Below are 25223 nucleotides of genomic sequence, written 5' to 3' on the forward strand. Positions count from 1 at the left end.
TAGTGCTGCAAGGGGTTCTGGGTATTTGTTATGGTGTGTTTATGTTGTGTTACGGTGCGGATGTTCTCCCGAAATGTGTTTGTCATTCTTGTTTGGTGTGGGTTCACAGTGTGGCGCATATTTGTAACAGTGTTAAAGTTGTTTATACGTCCACCCTCAGTGTGACCTGTATGGCTGTTGACCAAGTATGCCTTGCATTCACTTATGTGTGCGTAAAAGCCGCATATATTATGTGACTGGGCCGGCGCGCTTTTTCTATGGAGGAGAAGTGGACGTGACGACAGGTTGTAGAGGACGCTAAAGGCGGTGCCTTTAAGGCACGCCCCCAATAATGTTGTCCGAGCGGAAATCGGGAGAAATTCGGGAGAATTGTTGCCCCGGGAGATTTTCGGGACGGGCACTGAAATCCGGGAGTCTCCCGGGAAAATCGGGAGGGATGGCAAGTATGCCCTACGTCCGTGTTTTACCGGATATGTACCGCTCCGTACAGCAGCGTTTTAAAAAGACATTAGTTTTACTTTTTGAAACCGATACCGATAATTTCCGATATTACATTTTAAAGCATTTATCGACCTCTTTATTTTTTTGAAGTATTATTTTTTTAAATACGCCGTGGGTTGTTCGAAAATTAGCTGCAGTTTTGTTTTGAATTTCATGCTCTTTGATGGAGGGATCCATCCAATCATACTATTTCAAGTGTCTTCGTTCCTGAGGAAAAAAACCTCAGTCGTGGTGGCTTGTGCAGCCCTTTGAGACATTTGTGATTAAGGGCTGTATAAGTAAGCTTTGATTGATTGATTGATATCGTGTGTTCAACGTGTGTACGCAAGAAAGTGACAGAAAACGCAAAGTCATGTAAATGGAAGAAGAATCAAAGTTATGTCCGTGGTGACGCCACATCATCATGCCAAGAATGCTCTGGCATCCCATCATACCAAACCCTGTTCTTCGGAACAGCTGCCATATCAAATGACCACGTTGATTATGATGAAATATTAGAAGAACACCGCAACTGTTTTACTGCTTTAACTTTGAAATGCATTTAGTCGGGTCTGTCGTTTGGAGGCTGTCCGAACTGCAAACGATCTCTTTAGTCTTTATAGTGACGGCCCTTATGTTGAGCTTCGCCTAATGGCCCTTTGCCTGCTTTGAGTCGGTGCCCGGTTGGCCAATTAGGCTGAGCCTGACACTGCAGGCGGGATTAGCAGGATCATTTTTCACTTGGCCCCACATTCAGTTGTGGGAGTGAATAAAAGATATCCCTACAAATTAAAGTCAGACTTGGACACCGTGTCTGCATTCCAACCAACCTTCACCATGCCACCCACCCGGTTTACGACCGAAAAACCTGAAGGGAGCGAAACCTCTCCCCACCGAATCTAATGTGTTTTTTATAGCAGTGATTATCCTAATCTTTTTTTTTATTATTATTATTATTGCAGCCAATTTGGCGGGCAGTGTCATGTACTTTTTTTTCCTTACCAATTACGACAACTACCAGCTGTACTTTGTGTTTGGATTATAGCCGGCATCATGCTGAATGTTGTAGCAACTAACCTCACTTGTGGTGCCAGAACACTACTTTTAAATTGCCAAACAAATAAATGTATTTAACTGAACTATTGATGTACTTTTTTCTGAATAATGATGGCAATGAAAATATTTATAGATTATAGATAGGTATTGTAGTGGATTTTCCGAAGCTTAAACAGCAACAAAAGTGAATTTAGTACAAAAAGTTTATTTACCCATTATCAAGTCAGATTGAGCTGTCCATGCAGACACACAAACGTCCTCCGGAGGACTCACAAAAAGCAATCTCTCTCTTGTCCCGGTCTCCTGCCATTTTTATCTGTCTCTTCGTGCGTCACAGTTTTTTCTCGTGCCTCACTCTTGTGGTCTTTGACATGTTTGTTTTTGCAACATCCTTGGATTCCTTAATCATACTTAAACAATCAAAACATTCTGTAGACAGGATGGCACGACTTAATATTCACTTTTGTCCCACAACCGGTCCAGTCAATGGCACAGAATAGAAGAGAAATTAAATGAGCATACATTCTTGACAGACATGAAATATAGTCCAAAGGTCAGAAATTCTACTACAGTATGCCAAGGGGTACGTGAGATTTTTTTTACATGTCTGTCAAAAAGAACTGTGAAAAGAAATGCAACAATGCAATATTCAGTGTTGACAGCTAGATTTTTTGTGGACATGTTCCATAAATATTGATGTTAAAGATTTATTTTTTTGTGAAGAAAAGTTTATGATTCCAGATGGATCTCTATTACAATCCCCAAAGAGGGCACTTTAAGTTGATGATTATTTCTATGTGTAGAAATCTTTATTTATAATTGAATTACTTGTTTATTTTTCAACAAGTTTTTAGTTATTTTTATTATTTTTTTTCCCAAATAGTTCAAGAAAGACCACAACAAATGAGCCATATTTTGCACTGTTATACAATTTAATAAATCAGAAACTGATGACATAGTGCTGTATTTTTTACTTCTTTATCTCTTTTTTTCCAACCAAAAATGCTTTGCTCTGATTAGGGGGTACTTGAATTAAAAAAAATGTCACAGGGGGTACATCACTGAAAAAAGGTTGAGAACCACTGGCCTGGTGGTTAGAGCAGGCCTGGGCAATTATTTGACTCGGGGGGCCAGATTTAGATTAAAAAAAAGTGTGTCTCGGGGCCGGTTTATCTATTTTTAGGAACACTAATACAAAACCTCACAATAATGATTGAAAGCTCTGTCACGTTATGACAGACCGCCTTAAAAAACGGATTGGAATTTGACATTTTTTTTACTAATTGAGACACCCAGATTGTACATGAAAATAAAGATTGTGGTATTTACAATATTAACTATGAAGGATAAAACACTGAATATTGACAACATATTTTACAATCAACCGAAACACAACCAAAATGCAACAAACATAGTGAACTATGAACGCGAAGGGTAAAAGAAAACCCACCTACAATTTGAGATATCTCATAGTGACCAAAGTAACTAATTAGATGACCATAGTAACTAGTATATCATGCAGATTCCAAGCATTGAAAGACTTTAGAAAACATCACTGCACATCATAATGGCAGCTACACTTTCCATCTTAAACATCTAAAACAATTATTTAGGAATGTCCGGCGGGCCAGATTGAAAAGCCCGGGCCTTAATTTGCCCAGGTCTGGGTTAAAGTGTCCACCCTGAGATCTGTAGGTTGTGAGTTCAAACCCCGGCCGAGTCATATCAAAGACTATAAAAATGGGACCCGTTACCTCCCTGCTTGGCACTCAGCATCAAGGGTTGGAATTTGGGGTTAAAACACCAAAAATTATTCCCATGCGCGGCCACCGCTGCTGCTCACTGCTCCCCTCACCTCCCAGAGGGTGAACAAGGGGATGGGTCAAATGCAGAGGACAAATTTCACCACACCTAGTGTGTGTGTGTGACAATCATTGGTACTTAAACTTTAATTGTATTGTGCCAATTGAATTCAGTTGTGATGTATAATAATACACAGTTATAACATGCCGGGGTGTACCGATCCAATATCAGAAAAATACAGATTATATCGGCTTGCATGTAAAATGGCTGATACAAGCAGTCCTGCAGCGTGTTTACTGGACAGCAGATTAACATCTACATTCTCACACACAAGAATGGCGTCTTGAGTAGGGATGTCCGATAATGGCTTTTTGCCGATATTCCGATATTGTCCAACTCTTTAATTACCGATACCGATATCAACCGATACCGATATCAACCGATACCGATATCAACCGATATATGCAGTCGTGGAATTAACACATTATTATGCCTAATTTGGACAACCAGGTATGGTGAAGATAAGGTACTTTTTAAAAAAATTAGTAAAATAAGATAAATAAATTAAAAACATTTTCTTGAATAAAAAAGAAAGTACAACAATATAAAAACAGTTACATAGAAACTAGTAATGAATGAAAATTAGTCAAATTAACTGTTAAAGGTTAGTACTATTAGTGGACCAGCAGCACGCACAATCATGTGTGCTTACGGACTGTATCCCTTGCAGACTGTATTGATATATATTGATATATAATGTAGGAACCAGAATATTAATAACAGAAAGAAACAACCCTTTTGTGTGAATGAGTGTAAATGGGGGAGGGAGGTTTTTTGGGTTGGTGCACTAATTGTAAGTGTATCTTGTGTTTTTTATGTTGATTTAATAAAAAAATAAAAAAATAAAAAAACGATACCGATAATACAAAAAACGATACCGATAATTTCCGATATTACATTTTAACGCATATATCGGCCGATAACATCGGCAGGCCGATATTATCGGACATCTCTAGTCTTGAGTTTAACTTTGTGAATTATTGTGTATACCAGGTGTCGCCAAAAAAAACTAATGTAGACTTAACTCTAAATACTGTAAATATTGACTCGATTTTATGCCCTCAATGTTATTTTTGTATTCAATCCACAGTAAAACCTTCAGTCTAGTGCAGTGGTTCTTAACCTTGTTGGAGGTACCGAACCCCACCAGTTTCATATGTGCATTCACCGAACCCTTCTTTAGTGAAAATAAAAATGTGGTTTTTTTTTCAAATTCAGGACAAAATTATATGTTTTTGGTAACACTTTAGTATGGGGAACATATTCTAAGTAACAAAGACTTAATATAGAGTTTTTTGGACACTAGGGGAACATATTCTAAGTAACAAAGACTTAATTTAGAGTTATTTCGTTAGGGTTAGGGTTATAATAAGGCCATGCCGAATAAGGCATTAATAAGTACTTAATAATGACTAGTTAAGGGCCAATATGTCACTAATTTGCATGTTAATAAGCAACTAATTAATGGTGAATATGTTCCCCATACTAAAGTGTTACCATGTTTTTTTACTGGTGCATGAACATCACCTTGTTCAAAGAACAAAACCAACACAGTGCATAAACTCACAACTAATTACACACCTGCAAATCAGTCTGACTTCTGCTGTTGCCGTATCCGTAATACGCCGATAGGGAGAAGTTTGTATTTACACGATGAGTCGGGTGTGTCTTGACCTCCGCCGAACCCCTGAGCCCGACTCACCGAAGCCTTACGGTTCGGTCGAACCCAGGTTAAGAACCACCGGTCTAGTGATATAATTCTACAGGTCAACTCCAAGGCCAGTCTTTAAAACACTTCAGTAACGAAAATCATCTAATGATAATGACTTGTGTGATTCATGCAGGCTTTGGAAGAGGCCCAGGTCGCCATCCAGCAGCTTTTTGGTAAAATAAAAGACATCAAGGACAAGGCAGAGAAGTCTGAACAAATGGTATGTACGGTACACACACACACACACACACACACACACACACGGGAACATGGGAAAATCAGTCAGCAGCTTAAGTCAGTTACAGTAAATAGTGCCTGTTTGTGTGTCAGGTGAAGCATAATGTGTGGGTGGGTCAATAAAAGACAGGAAAGGGAACGGTAGGGCTAGGGGGTAGCTAGGGGGGCCGGTGACCTTCACTCCAGATTTCCAAGCAATTAGTTCTCAGACCAACACGTGTGTTGCTCTTTTTTTCCACTTAGCTGTGTACGCTCCCGTTTGTTTTTGTCTTATCCATCTCCTCTCTGCGATTTGTCCACCCTGCTTTAATGCTTCCTTTTCCTCCAAAGGTTAAAGAGATTACAAGGGACATCAAGCAGTTGGACCATGCCAAGCGGCACCTCACCACATCCATCACCACCCTCAACCACCTGCATATGTTAGCAGGAGGCGTGGATTCTTTAGAGTGAGTACATCAAATGTTTACTAAACAATAAATGTTTAAAAAATGTTACGTGTCGGATTGAATGTTAGAGGTCGTAGGCTTCATCTATTAAATGGTGTGGAATTGAGACTAAAAGTACTGTATTTTCCAGACAATAGAGTGGATATAAGCCACACCTACTAAATTGTTGAACAATTTTCCCCCCATATATTAACCGCAACGGACTACAGAAAGATTTAAAAAACATTTTTTATAACAAGGCAGTAAAACGGCTGATCAAACAAAACAGAAGTCATCGTCATGGACACACTAGCTGCAGAAGCTAGCGCTCCAATCAGCTAAACGGACTCAATAACTCCACGGTGACGTTTTGGTGAATTTACTGAGGAATTTGTGAAACTGAAACAATTTTAAAAAGAATGCCATTTTAAGTGAATAATACTAACACAGACACTCGTAAACAAGTTAGCATATTAGTACAACCATGCATGAAAACAGCTCCTACAGATATCCCACATGGGACGGTTTTAGTAAGTAAGATTTGTTTTAGTCGTATTGTAAAACTTACAAACGTTGCTTGGAGTGATGAATGACGAATCCATACGAGTAGAGACGCTATGGACGCTTATTTCCGGTTTACGACATCAAAACAGGATGTACATTTTCAACCCGCGTTACCTGCAGTGAGGGAACTCGTCGTGCCGTAGCACAAACAATGCCACACCGTTTCAGTCCTCTGCTTGAGTTTCATTTCTTAAGGCCCAAGCTGTTTGTTTACATGCTTTTTTTTTATTTCTCTTGGCTATTTGGGCTTATTGGACCCTAATTAGAATAAAAACTAAGAATCATCTTTTGAAATGATGTGCCGTATTTTTCGGAGTATAAGTCGCTCCGGAGTATAAGTCGCACCGGCCGAAAACGCATAATAAAGAAGGAAAAAAACATATATACACTAGCGTTCAAAAGTTTGGGGTCACATTGAAATGTCCTTATTTTTTAAGGAAAAGCACTGTACTTTTCAATGAAGATAACTTTAAACTAGTCTTAACTTTAAAGAAATACACTCTATACATTGCTAATGTGGTAAATGACTATTCTAGCTGCAAATGTCTGGTTTTTGGTGCAATATCTACATAGGTGTATAGAGGCCCATTTCCAGCAACTATCACTCCAGTGTTCTAATGGTACAATGTGTTTGCTCATTGGCTCAGAAGGCTAATTGATGATAAGAAAACCCTTGTGCAATCATGTTCACACATCTGAAAACAGTTTAGCTCGTTACAGAAGCTACAAAACTGACCTTCCTTTGAGCAGATTCAGTTTCTGGAGCATCACATTTGTGGGGTCAATTAAACGCTCAAAATGGCCAGAAAAAGAGAACTTTCATCTGAAACTCGACAGTCTATTCTTGTTCTTAGAAATGAAGGCTATTCCACAAAATTGTTTGGGTGACCCCAAACTTTTGAACGGTAGTGTAAGTCACATTTTTTGAGGACATTTATTTGATAAAACCCATTTTAAAGGCAATTTAAAATAAATAAAGAATAGTGAACAACAGGCTGAATAAGTGTACGTTATATGAGGCATAAATAACCAACTGAGAAGGTGCCTGGTATGTTAACGTAACATATTATGGTAAGAGTCATTCAAACAACTATAACATATAGAACATGCTATACGTTTACCAAACTATCTGTCACTCCTAATCGCTAAATCCCATGAAATCTTATACGTCTAGTCTCTTACATGAATGAGCTAAATAATATTATTGGATATTTTACGGTAATGTGTTAATAATTTCACACATAAGTCGCTCCTGAGTATAAGTCGCACCGGCCAAACTATGAAAAAAACTGTGACTTATAGTCCGAAAAATACGGTTCTTAGTTCATAAGTAACAAACGCGTACTTCATGTTTAGTGACATGCTAATTCTTATTTTTACACTTTTTTTTTTCCAAATTCCATTGTATGTTATACTCTTCTGACACCACCAGATGGCAGTATAAGTGTCCACATAAGCGGCCATAAGACCCCAATTCAGTAGTGTACACAATTTTGGAAATAAGAGCTAAAAGGTGCTGTCCACGCATGTGGCCACTAAGGCCTTTATTAATGCAAACTATTCCATTTAATAGACAAATGATATCCACCATTGTAATATAAAATTGCAACTGTTTCTACAAATGTTTTTTAAAGCCAATACCGACATCGACGTGACGGTTGATTAACATGACAAAAAACATGTGAATAAATGCCCGTCAAGGCTGTTGTCAATATTGCTGCTGCAATGTTTTTTTTTCCTGCGAATTATATTAAATTGGATTTGTCAGTTTATTGTGCATTTCACATCCAAGAAGAAAAGTATTGAGTTTTTTTATGATGTGCCAAATTATTTTCCAGCACCGCGCCATCTGAACCAATTTGTTGCTCTTAAATTACAACCATTTGCTATCGTCGCTCTCATTGTCCGTATCTAATAGTCTCAATTGATACTTTTTTTTCCCACTGTTAAATCAACCGTGCATGCGTGTGTTTTCCAGGGCAATGACCAGAAAAAGGCAGTACGGCGAAGTGGCCAATCTCCTTCAGGGAGTGGTGAACGTGCTCGAGCACTTCCACAAGTACATGGGCATACCACAGATCAGACAGCTCTCGGAGAGGTACCTCACACATGCCAGACATACATCTTGACTCCGCTATGGTAATAGTAAACCCGCCCCCCGCTGTAGAATCCTTCGAGGTTCTGCAAACAAGCTGCTAGCTCCACTCAAAAGAGTCGTGTTGATCCCCCGAATTGGGAAAGATGACCATCTGTTCTGTTTTGACTGAGGTGTGGCAGACAGTGTTCATACCAAACAACAGCTGCATGGAAGAAGTCACCCCGCAGCAGTAACAGATGATAGGCTTGTAAAGAAATGATTGGTTAAAGGGGAACTGCACTTTTTTTTGGAATGGTCTATCACTCACAATCCATATGCAAGACATTACACATGTTTTTCTTTCTTCATGAATTGTAATTGGTAAAATACGGCAATTTGAGGTGGCTGACGATGCAGTTAATTGGAGTACACCATAAAGCCCTCTAAAAAATCATGCAAAAGCCGCCAACAATACTCCATTTACATCTGGTGGCCTAAATATTAACCAAGTATTAGCAATATCGTTATTATAAGTGCTAACACGGACAAACTGCTGCATCAAAAATTAATTCTAGATTATAAATCACGCCTCTCACCTGGAGAGTAGAAGTTGTGGACATGAACCGAGAAGTTGGTCAACTTTGACATCCAACTTAGACCTACAGATGGCGCTAAAGACATGGAAAGATGCTCCTTTGCGGCACTTTTTAAAAATGAAAAAAACTGCGTGAGGATTAGGATTTATACTTCATCTAAACGGGAAGATATGAACATCCCAGCGAGAGCAGACATTGTACTGTAAGTGATTGTTTTATTATGTTTGTCCATTCTGTTTAGCACTTAGCAATACTGCTACATGATGCTTAGTGTTTCACTGAAGTTGCATCTGTTTAGCACACAGCTTCTAAAACTTGTCACTCATCCTCTGTATATTCAGGCTCAAAAATATTACGTTTCTGGGTAATTTTTTGTCCCAAAGTAGTTTTTATTCTGTCTCATGTTGTCTGTCATGATTAGTAGTGTTGTTGTCTGGGCTCTGTACCGAGGATGTCGTTGTGGCTTGCGCAGCCCTTTGAGACACTTGTGATTTAGGGCTATATAAATAAACATTGATTGATTGATTGATTGATTGATTGTCGTGGAAGGGAAAAGCGAAAGTTGTGATGCGTCTGTGAAATTAATACACCGCCGTATGCTTAAAATGAGCAAAGTACGTAAATATTACGTGTTATTTGTAAATAAACATGAGCAAAAGTCAACTTACAGTAGTCAATGGTAGCTCATCTAGCCAACAAGTACTCCGTTTATATCTCCTGACCTGAATGTTAACCAAATAATAGCGATATTGTTATTATAAGCGCTAACACAAAATAACTAATCTATAGTAAAAATAACAATTTATAGTGATCACAGAGCGCTAACTAGCTTATGCTGCTATATTGACATATTGAGCTGCTGCATCGCCTCTGAGTTGGTGAAAGTTAATTCCAGATTAAAAATCATGTCTTTCACCTGGATAGTAGAAGGTTGTGGACATAAACCGAGAAGTTGGTCAACTTTGACATCCAACTTATAAAAGATGCTCAATTGTGGTACTTTTTTTTTAAACCATTTGTGAGTCAATTCTTCATGTAAACTGGAAGATATAAACATCCCATCCCGGGGCAGCGTAGCTCGGTTGGTAGAGCGGCCGTGCCAGCAACCTGAGGGTTCTAGGTTCAATCCCCGCTTCTGCCATCCTAGCCACAGCTGTTGTGTCCTTGGGCAAGACACTTCACCCACCTGCTCCCAGTGCCACCCACACTGGTTTAAAAATGTAACTTAAATAATGGGTTTCACTATGTAAAGCGCTTTGAGTCACTAGAGAAAAGCGCTATATAAATATAATTCACTTCACCCATCAGCCGGCATCCCAGCGAGAGCAGACATTGTACAGTAAGTGATTGTTTTATTATGTTTCTCCATTTTTTTTTTAGCAATTAGCAATACTGCTACATGATGCTTAGTGTTCCACTAAAGCTGCATCTGTTTAGCACACAGCTTCTAAAACTTGTTATGATATTATTTGTTATTCAGTTCAATTGTAGGACTTTCCATCTAGTCCTAAAATTGAACTGAATGACGGAGACGTCTGTTTTGTTTAATCAGCCATTTTGCTGGCACGGTTTGGAAACAATTAAGGTATGTAAAAAAGCATTTAAAACATTTCAGCTTATAGTCCGGTGCGGATATTATATGGAAACATTTATTTTTCATCTGAAATTTAGGGGGTGCAGCTTGTATCTTGGTGCTCTCTCGATTCCGGAAAATCCGGCAGTTGCATTTCCCACACACGGCTGGATGCTTCTGCTTCAGATACCCGAGATACCGTTTGTTGTGCTGCTTTCTTTTTTAAACCAACTTTCGGTGCTGAAAACCTAAATGCTTTCTTGCCCAGTTCAGTTCTTACTTTGGGGATGACAAATTGCGGAACGTTCATTGAACGAAGATTGTGACTTCCTTGTATCTTTGTTAAAAGACAAGACAGATAAGATGGAGTGATACCCAGAATGGTTTTGTAGATGAACACATACCAGTGATTGAGGCGTCGAGCACATAAAAACGTCCAGTTAACTATTGAGTATAACACACAATGATGAGTAAGGGGAGCACAGTTGGTGATGAATCTCAGTGCTAGGGATGGGCGATACCACACTTTTATGATTCGATACGATACCGATTAGAGATGTAATAAATGCGTTAAAATGTAATATCGGAAATTATCAGGTATCTGTTTTTTTTATTATCAGTATCGTTGTTTTTTTTTTTTTTGTTTTTTTTTTTGTTTTTTTAATTAAATCCACATAAAAAACACAAGATACACTTACAATTAGTGCACCAACCCAAAAAACCTCCCTCCCCCATTTACACTCATTCACACTCATTCACACAAAAGGGTTGTTTCTTTCTGTTATTAATATTCTGGTTCCTACATTATATATCAATATATATCAATACAGTCTGCAAGGGATACAGTCCGTAAGCACACATGATTGTGCGTGCTGCTGGTCCACTAATAGTACTAACCTTTAACAGTTAATTTTACAAATTTTCATTAATTACCAGTTTCTATGTAACTGTTTTTATATTGTTTTACTTTCTTTTTTATTCAAGAAAATGTTTTTAATTTATTTATCTTATTTTATTTTATTCATTTTTTTAAAAAAGTACCTTATCTTCACCATACCTGGTTGTCCAAATTAGGCATAATAATTAGAGATGTCCGATAATATCAGCCTGCCGATATTATCGGCCGATATATGCGTTAAAATGTAATATCGGAAATTATCGGTATCGTTTTTTTTATTATCGGTATCGTTTTTTTTTTTTTTTTTTTTTTTTTTAAATTAAATCAACATAAAAAACACAAGATACACTTACAATTAGTGCACCAACCCAAAAAACCTCCCTCCCCCATTTACACTCATTCACACAAAAGGGTTGTTTCTTTCTGTTATTAATATTCTGGTTCCTACATTATATATCAATATATATCAATACAGTCTGCAAGGGATACAGTCCGTAAGCACACATGATTGTGCGTGCTGCTGGTCCACTAATAGTACTAACCTTTAACAGTTAATTTTACTAATTTTCATTAATTACTAGTTTCTATGTAACTGTTTTTATATTGTTTTACTTCTTTTTTATTCAAGAAAATGTTTTTAATTTATTTATCTTATTTTATTTGATTCATTTTTTTAAAAAGTACCTTATCTTCACCATACCTGGTTGTCGAAATGGTGTTAATTCCACGACTGTATATATCGGTTGATATCGGTATCGGTTGATATCGGTATCGGTAATTAAAGAGTTGGACAATATCGGCATATCGGATATCGGCAAAAAGCCATTATCGGACATCCCTAATACCGATAGTTTTTCTTGCAGTTTCATCGATACCGATACCGATACCATTAATTTCTTATTGGCAATTTTTGTCAGTCAAAAATATTATTACTATTGTTATCATTTAAGACAAATCACAAGACAAATACAGACCATTTATACCACATTTATTATGGTCAATATATAATAAAAGTAAAATTAAAATAAATAACATAAATATGAAAATAAATTCAATATAAACAAAAATATACACATTTTCACTTTTTTCTTATTTGTCAAAAAAAAAGTCTTGGTAGAAAAAGCTTAAAAAAACAATTATTCATAACAATGTTATGTTTCAAACCTCCTTGTGGAAGTAAAATTATAACACTTCTCTGAAGCAAAGTCAATAATTTCCTTATCACAATAAACTAGGATGGAAAAATGATCTACAAAAATGTCTGACACCATCACACCTTTAGTGTACTCGAGATATGTCGTCACACGTCACACTTTACTGAAGTCTCAGATTGCTGTTCAGGAAAAGTAACAACGCTGTCGGCTGGCTGTGTGTGTGTTGCACGTTGACGACGCTCATTCGCTGTCTCCTGTCACGTGACTGGGCCAGCTCTATACTCTGCCAGGTACAGGGGTGTCCCAGCACATAGTAAGTTAAGTAAGTCATCAAAAGCATCTGAAAGTGATGCTTGCACCCCCCACACGCCGTTTTTTGGTTTATATTAGGGATGTCCGATAATGGCTTTTTGCCGATATGCCGATATTGTCCAACTCTTTAATTACCGATACCGATATCAACCGATACCGATATCAACCGACATACAGGTATACAGTCGTGGAATTAACACATTATTATGCCTAATTTGGACAACCAGGTATGGTGAAGATAAGGTACTTTTTAAAAAAATGAATCAAATAAAATAAGATAAATAAATTAAAAACATTTTCTTGAATAAAAAAGAAAGTAAAACAATATAAAAACAGTTACATAGAAACTAGTAATTAATGAAAATTTGTCAAATTAACTGTTAAAGGTTAGTATTATTAGTGGACCAGCAGCACGCACAATCATGTGTGCTTACGGACTGTATCCCTTGCAGACTGTATTGATATATATTGATATATAATGTAGGAACCAGAATATTAATAACAGAAAGAAACAACCCTTTTGTGTGAATGAGTGTGAATGAGTGTAAATGGGGAAGGGAGGTTTTTTGGGTTGGTGCACTAATTGTAAGTGCATCTTGTGTTTTTTATGTGGATTTAATAAAAAAAAAAAAATAAAAAAAAACCGATACTGATAATAAAAAAAACGATACCGATAATTTCCTATATTATTTTTTAACGCATTTATCGGCCAATAATATCGGCAGACTGATATTATCGGACATCTCTAGTTTATATAGATACTTTTTTCAGAAAAGTGATGCCAAATGAGTAGCGTGTGAGTATCGATATATCGATACCACAGGATCGATACGCACATCCCTACTCAGTGCCCCGTGGTACACACTATGCAGCTTGTGGCGACAACCCGCAGTAGCATTCATGTACAACACATCTCCATAGTCAATAACAGGTAAAAAGGTTGTTTCCACCAATTTCCACCAACTTTGCAGCGTGCAGTCAGTTTGCCGCAAAACAAAACCACTGACGACACTTTTCTTTTCTTTGGAACAAACGTCTCGCTCTCGTTGGCGTTAGCATTAGCCATGTTTTACTTGATGTGATAATCTCTGCTAAGGAAATAAGTTGGAAGCTCCTGGGGGCAAAAAGTATGCCTGAGCAAAAACTTCAATTCCTCGATATAACCGATTTATGCTAGGTTCACACCAACGGCGCTTTGACAGCGCTTTAAAGCGGCATGCAAAGCGGCGTTATAGCGTAACAAAGCCTGATTAAAGCGTGAGGGTCCTAATGGATTGCTTGTAGTGAAGCGGGACATGCGGCAAGTTTGCCAAACATTTTTAAACGGTTTAAAAAAATTCTGCGCTCTGTCAAGAATGGAATAAAGCGCAGAGAGCGTATGAAAGCGTGAAAAAGCGTGACAAAGCTCAGCAAAACTTGACTAAAAGCGTAGGAAAGCTTAACAGATCTTGGTTCAAAGCATGGACCCCTACAAATAGGAAGTGACTGTGATATTGACTAGTGACATTGAAACTTTTATGTAAAACCAATACAGGATTACAAATCCATTCTCTTTTGCATCATTGCCTTTTTTATACGATGATCATTGTTTCTGTACTTCTGTTAGAGTTTGCTGTTTGATGTTTCAGTTTGACATTACTGTCTATAATTTTTCTGTATGAAAATGTTAATAATAAAGAGAATATGTTACGTTTTATAAAAGAAATGCCTTTTATTATTTTCAACTAGCATAAGAAATGAAAGATAGATATTTATTAAGATGACAAAAATAAAAGAAATGAAGATATAAAACATAATATAACGGGAAAAAAAGAGAAATTGAAAAAATAAATGAATATAAAAAATGTGTGGATAATTGCCTTTTATTATTTTCAACTAGCATAAGAAATGAAAGATAGATATTTATTAAGATGACAAAAATAAAAGAAATTAAGATATAAAACATAATATAATGAAAAAAAAGAGAAATTGAAAAAATAAATGAATATAAAAAATGTGTGGATAATTGCCTTTTATTATTTTCAACTAGCATAAGAAGTGAAAGATAGATATTTATTAAGATGACAAAAATAAAAGAAATGAAGATATAAAACATAATATAACGAGAAAAAAAAGAGAAATTGAAAAAATAAATGAATATAAAAAATGTGTGGAAAACAGCATACTGAGTTTTTCACATTTTTTTCTTATTTTTGTTGTAACAATGCACAACAGAGCTTGATAATCGTGTCAGAGCCTGATTTAAAGCGTCAGGATCGCATCAAAGCGTAATAAAGTTCAATAAAGCGTAATAAAACGTATCAAAGCGTGATTTAAAGCATATCAAAGCGTGAGGAACGGTAACAAAGCGGCAACTAATTCGTATCAGAGCGTATCAAAGCATAACATTACTTCAGAGATCGGGATATTCGTGGAAAAATTGACAAAAATGACGGTGCTTTGCTCGCCGCTTTAAAGCGCGGCAAGCGCCGTTGGTGTGAACCAGGCATTATCTATAGCCTATGATTGGAGTCCATATCTCACATGGGCAGCAGACCAAAGGGATTTGACTCATTTAGACAACTCTCACATCCTTTGTGATTTTGCTCTTTGACTTGTGTAGAGTAAAGGCGGCACAGAGTGAGTTGGGCACTCAGATCCTGGCGGATTTTGAAGAAGCCTTCCCAGCCCAGGGCTCCAAGGTAAACACGCCGTCTGACTTTCTTTGTGTTCTCTCAGTCGTCTCCCAGCTTAATGATCGTTCCTCCGCTCAGAGGCCAGGCGGGCCCAGCAATGTGCTGAGGGATGCCTGTCTGGTCGCCAACGTTCTCGACCCACGCATCAAACAGGAGATCATCAAAAAGTTCATCCGGCAACATTTGTCGGAGTACCTGGTGCTTTTTCAGGAAAACCAAGATGTGAGTTAAACGCTCATGAACACAAATGTCTTTTTAATTGTCTTAAAAGGACACCCCCACGATTGATGTCACGTCCAACGGCGGCGCTCACGGAAAAAGTACATTGCCATATGTTTTAGGTCGCATGGCTAGACAAGATTGATCGTCGCTACGCTTGGATCAAGCGGCAGCTCGTCGACTACGAAGAAAAATACGGACGCATGTTTCCAGAGGAGTGGTGCATGACCGAGCGTATAGCGGTGGAGTTCTGCCACATTACCAGGTATTATTCCATACAACATATACCTTTAAGTGCAGAATGATGAGATGCGAGCGCAGTACAATGAACCGGCTCACGCTGGCAGAAAATGAGAAATGATTATGCTAATGTGCTGACGCACTTGTCGTCGTGACTCTGATTTGCTGCAATTTTCAGTTCAATTGACGTCGGTGGCCTATTTAAAGCAGTGACATAGCAGTAAAATGTTCAGTCTTTCCCTTAAGTAACAAGATAGAAAAAAGGATTTGGCATGGGCCCAATGGGCTCCTGGATGCAACTGTCAATAAAAGGACAACTGACAAAAATAATAGCAGGTTCATTGGAAGAAAGCCAGCTCATCTCTGACATACTGTCAAAGCAACTACTGTCAAAGATATCCACTGTAATGGTGCACACACAAACCTAACTTGACGGAAACTGTGGGACCCAAACGGGACCCGTGCGTTGATCATTTTGTTGCGTGTGTGTCAATTTGTTTATGTGAACCCAAGAGTGGAACTTTCCAAAGTAATGCGAACACGAGCCAAGGAGATCGAAGTGAAGCTGCTTCTGTTTGCCATTCAGAGGACCACCAACTTTGAAGGTCTGCTGGCTAAACGTTTCAGCGGCTGCACTTTAACTGACGCACCTGGGGTAAGAACGCACGCACACAAACACACAGTATTGTAGATATTATACAAAAAAAATGTATTTGTTTTTTTAATACTGATTACACCTAATGAAAACCCAAATTCAGTATCTCATGAAATAAGCCAGTATATCTCACTACAAAAAGTCAGTGTTCAAAAACAAGGGAAAAAAAATACAAAAATGAGGGGTCTTTTACTTGAACTAAGCACAATTATCTGCCAATAGAACAAGAAAATGTGGCTTGTCAAGACTTTCCAAAACAAGAAAAATTAGCTAACCTCAACGAACCCCAAAATACCTTAAAATAAGTATATTCTGGCTAATAACAAGTGCACTTTTCTTGATAGAAAAAACAAATTTGAGAGCTTTTTTGTCAATATGTTGAAAAATATTCTTAAATTAAGTAAATGCTAGTGCCATTATCTTGACATAATGATGTGCGCTCGGCATTACATTTCTTGAAACCAGCAAACTTATCCTAAAAACTAGTTTATTTTTCTTAATGGAAAGGCAACAAGGCAAGCGCTTGTTACTCTCGGGGTCTCCCAGCCGCTCAGGCAAATCATATGGTCTAAAAATGCATTTTCCCATCGATAACATGACATCATCGCGACAAGTGCGTGCTCTTTCAGTCAATTAGTGCGCAAGGAATATATATATATATATATACCGTATTTTTCGGAGTATAAGTCGCACCGGCCGAAAATGCATAATAAAGAAGGAAAAAAACATATATAAGTCGCACTGGAGTATAAGTCGCATTTTTGGGGGAAATTTATTTGATAAAACCCAACACCAAGAATAGACATTTGAAAGGCAATTTAAAATAAATAAAGAATAGTGAACGCATAAATAACCAACTGAGAACGTGACTGGTATGTTAACGTAACATATTATGGTAAGAGTCATTCAAATAACTATAACATATAGAACATGCTATACGTTTACCAAACAATCTGTCACTCCTAATCGCTAAATCCCATGAAATCTTATACATCTAGTCTCTTACGTGAATGAGCTAAATAATATTATTTGATATTTTACGGTAATGTGTTAATAATTTCACACATAAGTCGCTCCTGAGTATAAGTCGCACCGGCCAAACTATGAAAAAAAATGTGACTTATAGTCCGAAAAATACGGTGTATATATATATATATATATATTTTTTTTTTATATATATATATATATATATATATATTAAAAAAAAAAAATATATATATATATATATATATATATATATATATATATTTATTTATTTATTTGCAGCTCGGCCCCCGGCCAATTTTTTTTTAATTGTAATTTTGAAGAATTTATTTGAACTATTTCTGTTCAAAATTGTTTGTAATGTCAATTGTTTCAATATTAACTGTCAGTTTACTGTACTGTGCCAACTGTACTACTATATGAGTACATCTTTTCTATTGTTTCATTGAAAATAAAACAGCAAAGTCCATTTGGCTGTCATCTGTTTTAAGTATGAGACACAATTGTGTCAAAGTCATGATTTTTAATTTCAAGCTTGAAATAAGAAATTATTACTTTAAAAAAGTAGTTTTATACTTGTGAGTGTTGATGACACAGTTTAGCAACACTTGATATTCTAGTTTCAAGCATGTTTTACTCAATATAGGTCATAACAGCTCAGCAAAAAGCTGTAATATCTTACTGAGATCATTTAGGACCAAAACACTTAAAACAAGTAAAACACTCTAACATAAAATCTGCTTAGTGAGAATAATTATCTTATCAGAAAGAAAATAAACAAATATCACCCTTATTTGATATATTTAATCTCACTTAGATTTCAGTTTTGCAGTGTACACCACTTACTATGTTCACACTGCAGGTCAATTCAGATGTTTTCGCCCAAATGTATCTGATTTTTTTTCCCATGTCAGTGTAAACAGTACAGTTCCAATTTAATTTTTTCAAAATATTCTAGTTTCTTCAAAATAGCCACCCTTTTTTTTTCTTGACATGTATGGACAATTGTAAGTCTTCAGTTAGCCCAACATGAAATGGAGTACCAGAAGTAAACCCACGCAAACACGCTGAGAACATGCCAACTTCACACGGAGAGTTGTCAGCTTTGACTCGAACCCAGAACCACCTGGCTGTGAGGCAGACATGCTGCAACCCCCGTAATTATCATGCCCAATTAGGAATATTTTGAGGAGGAATTATTCGTTATTCCTCTCGAAAAGTTCCTCCCACACTTAAATTGAAACTTGTCTGGAGGCACTGGTGGTCCTGGTTGTGATTCTTAAAATATGTTCTTCCCTAAACTCACGCACAGCCTCTGCAGTGTTCCGTGTCTCGGCCCAAGGATGCATTTTTAATCTAATGTCTTATGAAGCGCTCAGTCAAAGTTATAAAACTCAATTTGGATAATTATTAGTTTTATTATTGGTCAAAATACATCAACATCAAATGTACTGTATGTGATTGCATCCAACCTAGTTCACATGCTTTAAATTGTACAACCAAAATAGTCGTGTTTTTCTGTGTCCAAACAGCAGAAGAAGTCCGAGAGCCCGCTAGACCCCACTAACCCTTTCTTGGAAGACGATGCAGGTGAAGATGAGGGTACTGAAAAGGATGAGGATCTTGCCAAGGTGAGATGAGCTTCAATAGAAAATTACTTTATATACTGTGTGGACTGCACTTTCAGACATTTCAAAAGGCGTATTATATATTTTCAAAAAGATATTGTACTCCAAATCTGTTCGCCTCAAGGACGTGTTCATCTGTTGTTAATGCTCTGCTAGCAAAACCTTTTTGACGTAAGCATTATTTAACTGTGGTGGATTGCTGATCGCAGCACATGTTTTCAACTGATCTTACCCAGGGGCCCACATTTTAAAATACATTTTCTTTACAAAAATAGACAAATAACACTCTTTTATGTACAAAATGCAGACTAACATTTGACTTTTTTTTTACATGCACTCCATTGCACGTTCTGTACAATTTGTGTAGTTTCTTATCTTTGATTTTTTTTTTAAATTATTATGTCAATCGCCTTCTGCCCGAATGCAGCTGAGATAGGCTCCAGCACCCCCCGCGACCCCAAAAGAGACAAGCGGTAGAAAATGGATGGATTAGGTCAATTGCTTCTTATATTTTATTTTACTTAAAGGCCTACTGAAAGCCACTACTACCGACCACGCAGTCTGATAGTTTATATATCAATGATGAAATCTTAACATTGCAACACATGCCAATACGGCCGGGTTAACTTATAAAGTGCAATTTTAAATTTCCCGCTAAACTTCCGGTTGAAAACGTCTATGTATGATGACGTATGCGCATGACGTCAATTGTTGAAACGGAAGTATTCGGACACATTGTATCCAATACAAAAAGCTTGGTTTTCATCGCAAAATTCCACAGTATTCTGGACATCTTTGTTGGTGAATCTTTTGCAATTTGTTTAATGAACAATGAAGACTGCAAAGAAGAAAGTTGTAGGTGGGATCGGTGTATTAGCGGCTGGCTGCAGCAACACAACCAGGAGGACTTTGACTTGGATAGCAGACGCGCTAGCCGACGCTAGCCGCCGACCGCATCGATGATCGGGTGAAGTCCTTCGTCGCTCCGTCGATCGCTGGAACGCAGGGGAGCACGGGTGTTGATGAGCAGATGAGGGCTGGCTGGCGTAGGTGGATAGCTAATGTTTTTAGCATAGCTCTGTGAGGTCCCGTTGTTAAGTTAGCTTCAATGGCGTCGTTAGCAACAGCATTGTTAAGCTTCGCCAGGCTGGAAAGCATTAACCGTGTAGTTACAGGTCCATGGTTTAATAGTATTGTTGATTTTCTGTCTATCCTTCCAGTCAGGGGTTTATTTCTTTTGTTTCTATCTGCAGTTAAGACCGATGCTATCACGTTAGCTCCGTAGCTAAAGTGCTTCGCCGATGTATTGTCGTGGAGATAAAAGTCACTGTGAATGTCCATTTCGCGTTCTCGACTCTCATTTTCAAGAGGATATAGTATCCGAGGTGGTTTAAAATACAAATCCGTGATCCACAATAGAAAAAGGAGAGAGTGTGGAATCCAATGAGCCCCTTTACCTAAGTTACGGTCAGAGCGAAAAAAGATACGTCCCGCACTGCACTCTAGTCCTTCACTCTCACGTTCCTCATCCACAAATCTTTCATCCTGGCTCAAATTAATGGGGTAATCGTCGCTTTCTCGGTCCGAATCGCTCTCGTTGCTGGTGTAAACAATGTGCAAATGTGAGGAGCCTTTCAACCTGTGACGACACGCTACTTCCGGTACAGGCAAGGCTTTTTTATCAGCGACCAAAAGTTGCGAACTTTATCGTCGATGTTCTCTACTAAATCCTTTCAGCAAAAATATGGCAATATCGCGAAATGATCAAGTATGACACATAGAATGGATCTGCTATCCCCGTTTAAATTTAAAAAATTCATTTCAATAGGCCTTTAAAGGTGCTGTTTGCAACCTCCTCACAGTAAAATTTTTCTAAGCAAAACATGTAACAATAAATTATGTTATCATTAGTGGTTTAACAGAAGACGTTTGTCCATCAATTGTCTTTATTTTTTCACAATTACAAAGTTGATCTGATTACATTTTTACCGGCCCAAAAAAAAAGATTGGTGTTTACGGCGGTCGCTCACCCAGTCTCGTCAACACTTACGTGCAGGGAGCGCGTGCACACATACAAAAGCAGTCCAAGAGAAGCAACAAACAATTTGCAGTCATGTTGTTCTTATGATACAATATACAGTCATGGCCAAAATATTGCCACCCCTACATTTCTGTCAGATAATGCACCACTTCTCCCAAAAAAATTGTTTTAATTACAAATGCTTTGGGATTCACATAATTATTTCTTTTGTTTGCATTGGAACTAGGGCTGGGCGATATGGCCTTTTTTTAATATCTCGATATTTTTAGGCCATGTCACGATATATTGATATATCACGATATTTTGCCTTAGCCTTGAATGAACACTTGATGCATATAATCACAGCAGTATGATGATTCTATGTGTCTACATTAAAACATTCTTCTTCATACTGCATTAATATATGCTCATTTTGAACTTTCATGCAGAGGGAAATCACAACAAAGTCAATTTACCAAAAGTGTATTTATTGAACAGTTATTAAGCAGTGGCACAAAAATTCATGTCATTTCAAAACAGAGACATTTTAAAACAAGCTATTAGTGCACTTTAGTGCATGATGTCACTAAAATAACAAATCAAAACAACACTAAATTAAAGTGCACTGTTTGTACAGAATGCCACTACAATAGTTTAAAATAAATAAAGTGCACTTTTGTGCATGATGTCACACAAGATATTTCAATAACTGTCAAATAAAAATGAGCTGCATAATAGGAAATCAAATTGTGTATGTCCTTCGCTATGTGGTAGCTTCCTGCGGACGTTATCTCCTTCTGTTGTTGACTATTTTTTTCATACGGTGTTGATGTGGAAATGGTTGCCTCGGCATTTTGTTGGTGTGGCACCGAACGGAGATGTTGACATGCGGAGTAAGCGCTCTTCATTCTCTAGCAGGTGACTTTTCAAATGATGCTACATATTAGCAGTAATGCTACTTTTTGTAGCAACGCTTTTGACCCACACTTGACAAATTACGGTTGTCTGTTCGACATATTCCCGCTTGAAGCCAAACCACCGCCAGACGATGGACCCCCTGCTGTTTTTCTTTGGAATTAATTCTTCCTTCATTTGTTACCAGATTTGCACCTTCTTTCTCTCGTATTACCACTCGCACCACAGCTAACGTTAGCCATGCTGCTACCTCTCTGCTCCGCGAGGGCGTATGCGTATGTGACGTATGTAAGAAGGAGCGCTTGTTTAAGTCTCTGTGAGAAGGAGGGACAAGAAAGAGTGAGAAGAGCCTGTAGTGTAATGCCCGCAGCTAAAAGCAACTGCGTGAAAACGTATACTCGAATATCACGATATAGTCATTTTCTGTATCGCACAAAGACAAACCCACAATACTGTATATCGAGTATATGGATATATCGCCCAGCCCTATTTGGAACAACACAAAAAAAAAGCAAAATCTGATATTATTTTACACAGAACTCCAAAAATGTACTGGACAAAATTATTGGCACCTTTTCAAAATTGTAAGAAGTAGTTGTATTCTAAGTATGTGATGCTTCTTTAAAGGCCTACTGAAAGCCACTACTACCGACCACGCAGTCTGATAGTTTATATATCAATGATGAAATCTTAACATTGCAACACATGCCAATACGGCCGGGTTAACTTATAAAGTGCAATTTTAAATTTCCCGCTAAACTTCCGGTTGAAAACGTCTATATATGATGACGTATGCGCGTGCCGTCAATCGTTGAACCGGAAGTATTGGTACCCCATTGAATCCAATACAAAAAAGCTCTGTTTTCATCTCAAAATTGTTGGTGAATCTTTTGCAATTTGTTTAATGAACAATGAAGACTGCAAAGAAGAAAGTTGTAGGTGGGATCGGTGTATTAGCGGCTGGCTGTAGCAACACAACCAGGAGGACTTACTTGGATAGCAGACGCGCTAGCCGACGCTAGCCGCCAACTGCAGGGATGATCGGGTGAAGTCCTTCGTCCTTCCGTCGATCGCTGGAACGCAGGTGAGCACGGGTGTTGACGAGCAGATGAGGGCTGGCGTAGGTGGAGCGCTAATGTTTTTATCATAGCTCTGTGAGGTCCCGTTGCTAAGTTAGCTTCAATGGCGTCGTTAGCAACAGCATTGTCAAGCTTTGCCAGGCTGGGAATTATTAACCGTGTAGTTACATGTCCATGGTTTAATAGTATTGTTGATCTTCTGTCTATCCTTCCAGTCAGGGATTTATTTATTTTGTTTCTATCTGCATTTGAGCCCGATGCTATCACGTTAGCTCAGTAGCTAAAGAGCTTCGCCGATGTATTGTCGTGGAGATAAAAGTCACTGTGAATTACCATTTCGCGTTCTCGACTCTCATTTTCAAGAGGATATAGTATCCGAGGTGGTTTAAAATACAAATCCGTGATCCACAATAGAAAAAGGAGAAAGTGTGGAATCCAATGAACCCTTGTACCTAAGTTACGGTCAGAGCGAAAAAAGATACGTCCTGCACTGCCTCTCTAGTCCTTCACTCTCCCTTTCCTCATCCACGAATCGTTCATCCTCGCTCAAATCAATGGGGTAACCGTCGCTTTCTCGGTCCGAATCTCTCTCGCTGCATTGTAAACAATGGTAAAATGTGAGGAGTCCTTCCTCCGGTGACGTCACGCTACTTCCGGTATAGGCAAGGCTTTTTTTTATCAGCGACCAAAAGTTGCGACCTTTATCGTTGTTGTTCTCTACTAAATCCTTTCATCAAAAATATGGCAATATCGCGAAATGATCAAGTATGACACAGAATGGATCTGCTATCCCCATTTAAATAAAAACATTTCATTTCAGTAGGCCTTTAATTTGTAATTAAACTCACCTGCAGCACGGTGGAAAAAGGGGTTAGTGCATGTGCCTCAAAATACGAAGGTCCTGAGTTCAGTCCCGGGCTCGGGATCTTTCTGTATGGAATTTGCATGTTCTCCCCGTGACTGTGTGGGTTCTCTCCGGGTACTCCGGCTTCCTCCCACCTCCAAAAACATGCACCTGGGGATAGGTTGATTGGCAACACTAAATTGGCCCTAGTGTGTGAATGTGAGTGTGAATCTTGTCTATCTGTGTTGGCCCTGTGATGAGGTGGTGACTTGTCCAGGGTGTACCCCGCCTTCCGCCCGTGTTCAGCTGAGATAGGCACCAGTACCCCACCCCCGCGACCCCGAAAGGGACAAGCGGTACAAAATGGATGGACGTAGCAAGTAACAGGTGCTGGCAATATAGAAATCACACTTGCAGCCAGTTAAAATGGAGAAAAGTTGACTCAACCTTTGTGTTGTGTGTACCACACCGAGCATGGAGAAAAGAAAGAAGAGCAAAGAACTCTCAGAAGATTTGAGAATCCAAAATTGTGGAAAAGCATGGACAATCTCAAGGCTACAATTCCATCTCCCGAGATGTAAATGTTCCTGTGTCTACTGTGCGCAATGTCACCACTTCCAAACAAATTCTAGCTGACCTGCAGACACCGGGTACCACATTGTCAGCTCGCACTATCCGTTGCCAACTCAATGAAAAGGGACGGTGGTAGTAGACCCAGGAGGACCTCACTGCTGACACAGAGACATAAAAAAGCAAGACTGGAGTTTGCAAAAACTTACCTGAGGAAGCCAAAATCCTTCTGGGAGAACGTCCTGGTAGACAGATGAGACTAAAGTGGAGCTTTTTGTTAAAGCGCATCATCACACTGTTTACAGGAAACAAAATGAGGCCTTCAAAGAAAAGAACACCATCACTACAGTCAAACATGGTGGAGGTTCACTGATGTTTTATGGTTGCTTTGCTGCTTCTAGTACCGGATGACTTGACTGTGTGCATGGCATCATGAAATCTGAGGACT

The 25223-nt window shown here is 38.3% G+C and overlaps 1 protein-coding gene across 2 annotated transcripts in view; it reads left to right on the plus strand.

The window, feature by feature from the left end:
- vps53 (VPS53 subunit of GARP complex) overlaps positions 1-25223 on the plus strand; it is a 104297-nt gene that overhangs the window by 23337 nt on the left and 55737 nt on the right. Inside the window, exons 5-12 of one of the 2 annotated variants that reach the window (XM_062068664.1) lie at positions 5244-5330; positions 5678-5793; positions 8315-8434; positions 15549-15627; positions 15700-15843; positions 15963-16105; positions 16594-16735; positions 19255-19350. In XM_062068664.1, coding sequence (XP_061924648.1) covers positions 5244-5330; positions 5678-5793; positions 8315-8434; positions 15549-15627; positions 15700-15843; positions 15963-16105; positions 16594-16735; positions 19255-19350 — 927 coding nt within the window. Of the gene's footprint in view, positions 1-5243; positions 5331-5677; positions 5794-8314; positions 8435-15548; positions 15628-15699; positions 15844-15962; positions 16106-16593; positions 16736-19251; positions 19351-25223 lie in introns of both variants that reach the window. The other variant, XM_062068663.1, reaches the window with a different exon arrangement.

The sequence above is a fragment of the Entelurus aequoreus genome, linkage group LG13, assembly GCF_033978785.1.
Source record: "Entelurus aequoreus isolate RoL-2023_Sb linkage group LG13, RoL_Eaeq_v1.1, whole genome shotgun sequence".
NCBI classification, from domain to species: Eukaryota; Metazoa; Chordata; class Actinopteri; order Syngnathiformes; family Syngnathidae; genus Entelurus; species Entelurus aequoreus.